The following is a 9,235-nucleotide window of genomic DNA, read 5'->3' as shown; positions in this document are numbered from 1 at the left end:
CTAATTCTTATTTTAGCATTCATTAATAGAAATATAATAAACATGTATAAAGTTATATATAATCTTCATATTTTATATATATTTATCAAATATATGTAATATATTTATCAATACTGGGTATTTTGAGTGATATCACATTAAATGAAACCATCACTGAATATGAATATATATATATAAAATGTATAAATACCAAAATGTTGATAAAACTTCACAGACATTTTTATTTTATTTTAAATGTAAACAAAAGCAGGAGCTAATAGCTTATTCTACACATGTGCTGCTCAGTTATTATTAAGACCAAGCTAAAACTGAGTACCAGGCTAAGGCCAGGATGGATAAGAGAAACTGTGTGGTGTCAGGGACTGTCAGCAAGACCACAGACCTCCAGTGCAGATAGAGGGTGGAGCAAAGACTTGAAATGGAACTGTGCCTGTGTGGTTCACAGACTAGCAAGGAAGTCAGTGGGGTTAGCACAGAGTCAACCCTGAGGGTAGAGCTGTCAGAGGAGTAATGTGGGCTAGACCATTATTTGGGCTTTTGTAAAAGAGCCTCAAGGACCTTACAGAGGAACTTGTAAAGAGTAAGACTTTTTGTTTCCTGAGGAAATGAGAGGCCCCTGGAGGGTTTTAAGCAGAAAAGTGACAGATTTGTCTTAGTTTTGATGAGGCCACCTTGAAAATAGGTTGTTATGAAGTGGGCAGAAGCAAGGAAATGATTAGGAGGCTCTTGTGTGAACTGAATAGGAGATGATATTGGCTTAATCCAGGTAATGAAGGAAATAGTAGTCAAATTCAGGACACGTTTTTTTTCTTTTCTTTTTTTTCTTTTTTCTTTTCTCCTTCTCTTCTCTTTCTTTCTTTTCTTTCTTTTTTTTGAGAGGGAGAGAGTGCTGCGTGCATGCATGGGCATGCCTGAGAGTGGTAAAGGGAGAGAATCTTAAAGCAGGCTCCATGCTCAGCAACGTGGGGCTCAATCTCACAACCATGATGTCATGACCTGAGCAGAAATTAAGAGTTCATGCTCAACTGACTGAGCCATCCAGGTACCCTTCAGGACATATCTCTAAGAAAGATACCATATAATTAGATTGAAAGTGGCATATGAAAAAAAAGGGGGAGTCAAGGATGAGTCCAAAGTTTTTGGACTGAGTAACTGGAAGCATGAAGGTAACATTATCTGAGGAGATTATGGAAGAAACTGGTATGGGATGGAGCTTGATTTTAGAACATTAAGGTTAAAATGCTATTTGACACACCTAAATTGAGATGTTAGTTGGATATACAACTCTAGTTTCAAGGGAATGGGGGCTACTGGCAGTGCAAAAACTTGATGCCAGCTGAGATTCCAAAGGAGAGAGTATGAATAAAATGGGGAAGGGGCCAAGGTATAAGCCTAAGGCCATTCCAACTTGTAGTTGTTGGGGAAGTATTTTGCTACAGTGATTATATGTATAATAACTGTACATTAAATCTTTGGGTTTTTCTTTCTCTTATTCCCTAATGTGAGCTCTGATAAAATCAGTGTTTTTCTTTTTTTTTTTTTAATTTTTAATGTTTTATTTATTTTTAGAGAGAGAAAGAGACAGTGTGTGCAGGGGAGGGTCAGAGAGGGAGGGAGATACAGAATCTGAAATAGGCTCCAGGCTCTGAGCTGTCAGCACAGAGCCCAACGTGGGGCTTGAACCCACGACCTGTGAGATCATGACCTGCGCCGAAGTCAGATGCTTAACTGACTGAGCCACTCAGGTGCCCCAAAATCAGTGTTTTTCTGTCCTCTGCTGCCTCCTTCTTTTTCCTACTCAATTTTATTCAGTAGTATTACTTTTCTTAATGTTTTATCTTTGTGTTGTTAAATATGCTTATGCTTCTATTAGCTGATATGTTACCTTTAAATCAGACCCTTTGACTTCTAGTTTTTTTTTGTTTTGTTTTGTTCTGATAAAACAATCAGTGCATTTCCTTTATACCCTGTTTCTTTTGTTTTCTTTGGGCTTTACTTCTAACTTTCTTATTGTCAGGCAATATAACATGCTTTAATTCTCTTTCTCAACTCTAAGTACCACGTTATTTTAAATTTTAGTTCACAGTCTTGTTTCATATAAAGTCTTTGCTCATTGATAGTCCTTTTGGTGAAGCTTCTTCAGTCATTCCCTGGATGATTTATACTAGTTACTTTAAGAAAGCCTTATGGGAACAATATTATCTGACTATATCTCTTTTTAACTGATCTCTTCTTTGTTAGATGAAGATAATATTGAATCTACTTTGTTGGGTTATTGTGAGGATTAAGTGAATGTATATGCTTAAATCACATAGAACAGCATCCAGCATAGACTGAGTACTCAGCAAAGGTTAGGTGGTGGTAATCTTTCCCTGACCTCCTCCAAACCTGTCTCAATGATCTGAATTAGGTGTTCTATCTCTGTGAACCTCTACCAAAGCACTTACCACACTCTATTGTAATTGTTTCTTTTATTCTCCTTTGTATCTTTTGTGCCTAGCAGCAAATCCAGAACAGGAAGTGCTTAATAAATTTTGAATCAAATGAATTAATGTAGAACCCTTTAAAGTCAGAATAGATACCTCTGCTTAGGATGAGAGTTGGAGGCAAGTGTATTCTAAGAGTGATTCGATCAAATGATTTAACTTAATAACAATTTTTTTCCAGACTTCACTTCTAATGATGATTATGGGAGAACTGGAGCCTTCAGAGGGTAAAATTAAGCACAGTGGAAGAATTTCATTCTGCTCGCAGTTTTCCTGGATCATGCCTGGCACCATTAAAGAAAACATCATCTTTGGTGTTTCCTATGATGAGTATAGATATAGGAGTGTCATCAAAGCATGCCAACTAGAAGAGGTAAGTAGTTATGTGACATAATTCTTATTTATGCATATGAAACTTTTAGACTACCTAAATGATATAATTAGTCCCCTATTCAGTTTGTTTACATACATTAATCAAGTTTCCAATATGGAAAAACTACTCTGAGTTAAATCAATTAATAAAACATATGACCCCTGCTTTATAAAACTTGCAAAAGCATAGGGAAAGTACAATTTATTTTTAAAATGATGGGATGATTTGGTTACAATAAAATCTCTTTATGAAACAGAATTTTATTGACTCATTAGTGAGACAAATGTCCTCAATGGACATTTATATGGCATGCATTTTTTAAAAGATACTTCACAATTACACGAGAGAATTTTAATAATTTTAATAACCACCACACCCTAATGGAATGAGCATAAACCTGCCAGTAGAGAATCAGAGATAAAATTGTGATTATATTTTATCCTTTGGCCTTCAACATACAGCCATATGACCTGTAGTGGCTGTAATTCACTGAAACAGAGGCAAAATGAAGATAATGCTGTTGACTCATTTTATAATAATATTGAGGAATGTGTTAATTATCTGAAAATATGTGAAGTATTCCAAGTGGCCAGTATGTGGATCTTGTGCTATTCAATACATAAATTATATGGTGGAGGGATCAATAATTATTGATGTAAATGTTAAGGTAGGGAATATATCATTATGAGGTTTATCAATAGTATTGCCTGAATAGAGATCTTGATTCAAAATTACTGTCTTTGATAGATGGCATTTGACACTAGTGGCTTCCTTTAAGTCACTTTTTTTGAAAAAAATTACAGTGAGAATAAAATGAAACTTAAATACAGTACAGAGAAAAGAAAAAGGCTAATTGTCAGACAGAAACTACAATTCTTACAAAAGAGGGACACCTGCTTGTACAAGTGGCTCTCCATGTATATACTGATTCATTCCAAAGTAGTTTTTTAGAGCTCCATTCTCTTCTTTTCTATACGTAAAATCATAATAAAAATAAAAACTATTGTGGAAAAGTATTGAATTTATTTTGAAGAAGATACTCTTCATTCCTAAAAAGCCCTTCTTCCAAAAATAGTATATTACAATCTGGATGTCGAAACTCTCAGTAGATTTGTTGTGAAAAAAAAAACGTGAATGTTCTTAGAGACCTCAGATATTTGTCTAGGTAGAGACTGGGGCCTAGGAGTGGTAGTATCTTGCAAGATAAATCATAGGCTTTATTTATTGGTTGAAAGGTGTTGGAAGGTTCCTGGTAGGCTTTATTTTTTGCTTTGAATATGCCTTTTCTCATAGAAATAATTTTATAGAGGCACACAGGTCTTGATCTCAGGATTGTGAGTTCAGGCCCCATGTTGGCGTCCATACTGAGCATGGGGAAAGAAAAGAAATAATGTTATAAATGGTAATTTGATTCTACCAGGTAAAAGTATATTTAACCCAAATTTAGCATAACTATATTACTAATAATAAATTCAAAGCTGTATATCCCTCATTCATGAAATGAGCATTTGCTAACCCATGAATACTGTGCTTGGGTATGAGGACACCAAGCTAAAAAATAGTCTATTTTCTAAAGGGTTCATGTTGTAATGATCTGTCCTTTACCATTCAGAAGTATGATATCTGAATTATATCTCAATAAAGCTATTAAAAATAATTAAAGAAAGAGGGTAAGAGGAAGGAGAACATATTTTTTCCCTTTCTGATTCTGTGACCAACCTCAAAATTAAAGTGTGTAAGACAGTGTTTTTTAGTATATTCACAGGGTTGCATACCCATCATACCCATCACCACATCTTCAATTCCTTTTTAAAAATGTCATTAGCAGGGGCACCTGGGTGGCTTAGTCGGTTAAGCGTCCGACTTTCACTTAGGTCATGATCTCGCGGTTCGTGGGTTCGAGCCCCGCGTCGGGGTCTGTGCTGACTGCCAGCTCAGAGCCTGGAGCCTGTTTCAGAGTCTGTGACTCCCTCTCTCTCTGACCCTCCCCTGCTCACGCTGTCTCTCTCTCTCTCTCCTAGAAATAAATAAAAATATTTTAAAAAAATAAAAAAAAATAAAAATGTCATTAGCAATCAGTTTCCATTTCTTCATACCTATCTGCCCCCCACACCCAGCTTTAAACAACCACTGATTTACCTTCTGTCTCTAAAATTTTCCTGTTCTGTATTTTTCACATAAATACAATTGTACAATATATAGCCTTTTGTACCCACGTAAACTTTTAAACTAGAACAAGTTAAGAAGTCTTTATTTTGAAAACATTTGAAACTTCCTGTATTTTATAAAAATATGACTGGAACAAGATCCTTATACTTCAGAAGTTCATGGACCAGTAGGGGAAAGAAATGTATCAGTAAAGAATGAGTTGATACTCTAATAGAAAAATGAAAGAGCTATTTCTATAGGAGTGAAAAGAAGGAGCATTGAAAATTGATCTGGGTGTGTCTCATGTGAGGAATAACCTCCAGAGGAGGTTTTTTCTGAGGCTAATGTCCTCCAGTGGAATGATTCACTATGGAATTCTAATGATGACAAGAATGAAACTTATGGCCGTGGAAGAATTTTTTTATTAAGAACGTTAGAACTGCCAATAAAGTAGAGAGAAGGTTAAGCTGGTATGAAGAAGTGGGGAATTGATGAATAAATGGTCACTAGATTATTGAGAAAATTAAATGGTATGAATGAATATAAGGTATATAACATGGCATCTGACGTAAATTAGCCATTCAGTAAATATTAGATCATTTCTATTTCCTTTTGAGATGGAGATTATTGCTAGAGAGTATGATATAAAAGAGATGTGTCTGAGAGTTCTTGTGAGTAAGTGACTATTATGGAAACAAGATGGAACTTGGTATAATTAAGATGGAGAAACATCTTGGCCATGAAAAGTCATCAATGTGAATTTTGATGATGACGAAGTGGTTATGCAAAAAAATTATAAAAGTGGTTATCTGTAAATATGGTAGTTGCTCTTCATGACCCAGTCAACAAAAGTTGGTATATTTTGTGGAAGAAAACAGGTGGCATTGGACAGCCTGGAGTTTAGGTTGCATTGGTTCCGTACTCCAGAAGCAACAATGGAGTTGGGAGGTGATTCCAGTTTCTATATGCCTTTCAGACCCCAACACATTATTTACATGATTACTCTGTCCCAGACACTGTTCACTTTGGTGGGATCTGAGTGGGTACAAAATAAAAACTTTATTATCCCTTTCCTCAAATAACTGGCTGGGGGAAAGCATACATAAAGAGATACTTTCACTGTACTATAGCAAGTATTGTAATAAAGGTATTCTTAAGACAGTACAGAAGCCCAGTTAATTTGCCTCAGTATTCTATAAAAGCTTTTGTACAAAGAAAGATGGATGAGTAAAAATGGGAAAGGTATTCCAGACCAAAAGAAAATACTGAGTTGGAACACAGGGCATGAAACCCGTTGGTTAGTGCAGGGAACCACAAGCATCTTGATAGAACGAGAGTGTGACTGGGGGGACACCGAGTGGGGAGGAATGAAGTTGGAGGACCATGTCCTGGGGACCTCATAACCAGTGTCAGGAATTTGGTCTTGAAGAGCTTTAATCAAGGGAAGGATGCAGTCAGTTTTGCATTTTACATATATCACTTTGACTGTACTATGAGAAACAGAATTAAGGTGGATGCATTTTAAAATTTTGTGGGGTAGCAGAAAGACTATATATTTTGAAATCTGACAGAGTTGGGTTACTAAAGAAAGCTACTTAATCCTACTATACACTCAGTTTTATCCTCTGTAATATGGGGCTAATATTCCCTATTTTGTGGAATTTTGTAGCTTTTTCTGATGCACAGAAAGTATTTAAATAAAATAACTAGTGGTGGTAGTGGTGGTGGTGGTAGTAGTAGTATTTGCTATTCTGACTAGAAGAAGGGAGACTAATAGGAAGCTGTTTCAGTAATTCAGAATATGGTTGTTATAGACAAGAAAAAACAGAAGTTAAGCCGAAGAATTGTGAGGAGATCAGGAATGCCATATTTATGTACGGCTTCCATCCATAGGAAGGACAACAGGGAAAATGGGCTTTCAGGAAAGACTGAAGGTTTTTCTCCTGAAGAAATTAGAAGAAGAGAGAAATTGGGTTAGGATTAAGGATACCCCTGCACAACAGGAATTGGAAAAGAGGGACATGTAGGAATGCTATGTGTTTATCAAGGAAAGATGTGGATGTGAATTACATAGAACTGAGACATCTGAACAAGGCAGAAAGATCACAGGTCTTACTAACAAATTTCCAGTGGAGAACACCACTAAGTGGGCTTGCATAAGTAATTGGTAAAGATGATGATGTGCATTTTGCTTTCTTAATGTACAATTCACTCTTTTTCCTCTTTGTTTTACTAATTTTTATTATGTTTAAAGTCAATTTATTTATTTTTGAGGGATAAAGAGAGAACCAACATGGAGAGGGACAGGGATAGAGGGAGACAAAGAGAATCCAAAGCAGGCTCTGCACTGTCAGCATGGAGCCCTGTGTGGGTTCGAACCCACCAACTGTGAGATCATGACCTGAGCTGAAGTCAAGAGTTGTATACTCAACTGACAGAGCCACCCAGGCGCTCCTTTGTTTTAAATTGTCAAAACACTTAGCTTTTCATTTCTAATCTCTGAATCCCGACTCCCTCCTGTCCTGCTGACTTTTGCAACTAGTGCTTCCTAGTCAGCTTATAATAGGCAAAAACATCCCACATCCTAAATTCTTTGTACATGAAACTGGCAAATGTAGGGGTACAATGAGCATATTAGTGTGGTAGGGGGTACTATTCTTGTTGCTAAATATTCCTTATATATTGTTATCTATCCAACTACATGGCGAAATGCTTGAGAGCAGTGATTCTAAAAAGTTTATTTTGGTGTACTCCACCTAGGGCTTCGATAGGCAGAATGGTAAATTCTTATCAGGTGACTATTTCAGAAATACTTTGGAATAGGCATGCCAGTTACAAGAATTTTGCTTGGTACGTGTTCTCCCCTGAGCCTCATAGTCTCAGTGCTGGAATCATGACAGCAGCACACTATTGCTGGAGTAACAAAAAAAGTAATTAGAAGTTCTAGATGGTCTTACTCAAAATCAAAACTTTCCTCTATTTTCAGTACTGAAGAGTTTCCAACTTCTGTACTTTTGTTGTTAAGCAAGTGTTCCTCACCTTTAAAAAAAAAAAAAAAAAGGCCAGTGAAAGCCTGCCAAAATGAAGTTTTTATATTTTAAGCGTGGAAGGGTTTTGAGCATAGGAACATGAAATACCTACAGAATCCCTGAGGGTTAAGCAGCTGATGCCAACAAAATGATCCCTTGCTGTCTTTTCTATGTGGCCCCATCACCAAATACAAACATTCATGATTCAGTATGTTTACGTTTTGACTGTCAGCGTTGATATGTTTCTTAATGTGCTCCAGCTAGACTTGGAACTGGAGATGAGAATGGAATATTTTCTTCCTCATTTTTGTGTTTTTGTTCAGCTCTAATATCTACAAAGACTTGCGTATGTAGTGATGCTTATGATCATAGGAGCAGGTAGGTAGGTGTAAATCTGCATGGATCGGAAAAAGCACACACAACATATTTCACATAGTTTTCTGACTTCAGTTTGTTGAAACTGTTTGCTCTGAGGGATAGCTTAAAGACTTTATCACAGGGAAGGGCATGGAGACAGCTCTGGGCTGATAGGATAACTGGTAATGTGCAGACGTGAGTGAATAAGTCAGGTGCAGGTTCTTCACGGTCAGTTCTGCTTTAGGAACATCTCCGTGTCTGGCTTTACATTTCTTACTTTGGAGCCAAATTATAGTAAAATGGATTCTTAGGCAATTTATAGTTATTTTTAATTTTTATTTTATTATTATTTTTTAAATGTTTATTTTTGAGAGAGAGACAGAATGCGAGAGGGGGAGGGGCAGGGAGAGAAGGAAACTTAGAATCCAAAGCAGGCTCCAGGCTCTGAGCTGTCAGCACAGAGTCCTGTGCAGGGCTTGAACTCATGAACCGTGATATCACAACTTCAGCCAAAGTCCGATGCTTAACTGACTAAGCCACCCAGGTGCCCCTATAGTTATTTTTTAAATACCATTTTATATCTTGGTGCCCATTAACTTATCCTCCCATTTTTTTTTCTTTCCATGTCACCAGACTACTTTTAGAGTTCTTCTAAATATTTGTAAACTTTTATAACCAGCACTGAAGATTCTACTAGCTTAAAAAGAGGAATCAGTATAATTGGGCCCTCATTAACTTGCTTATCCTTTAAAGAGATCATAATCCTGTTTCATTACTAAAAGAGGATCAGACTTCACTGTTTTCTTGTCTTTTTTTTTTTTTTTTTTTTTTTCTTGTTTTTT

General features: G+C 36.4%; 1 protein-coding gene across 1 annotated transcript in view; it reads left to right on the top strand.

The window, feature by feature from the left end:
• The window catches only part of CFTR (CF transmembrane conductance regulator), a 164,685-nt gene that overhangs the window by 54,303 nt on the left and 101,147 nt on the right, over nt 1-9,235 (top strand). Inside the window, exon 11 of the mRNA XM_077756020.1 lies at nt 2,668-2,859. Coding sequence (XP_077612146.1) covers nt 2,668-2,859 — 192 coding nt within the window. The remainder of the gene's footprint in view (nt 1-2,667; nt 2,860-9,235) is intronic.

This window comes from Crocuta crocuta, unplaced genomic scaffold (genome assembly GCF_008692635.1).
Source record: "Crocuta crocuta isolate KB4526 unplaced genomic scaffold, BGI_CrCroc_1.0 scaffold452, whole genome shotgun sequence".
Classification (NCBI taxonomy): Eukaryota; Metazoa; Chordata; class Mammalia; order Carnivora; family Hyaenidae; genus Crocuta; species Crocuta crocuta.
The sequence above is the reverse complement of the archived record's forward strand: the minus strand, read 5'-3'. Positions and strand labels throughout refer to the sequence as shown.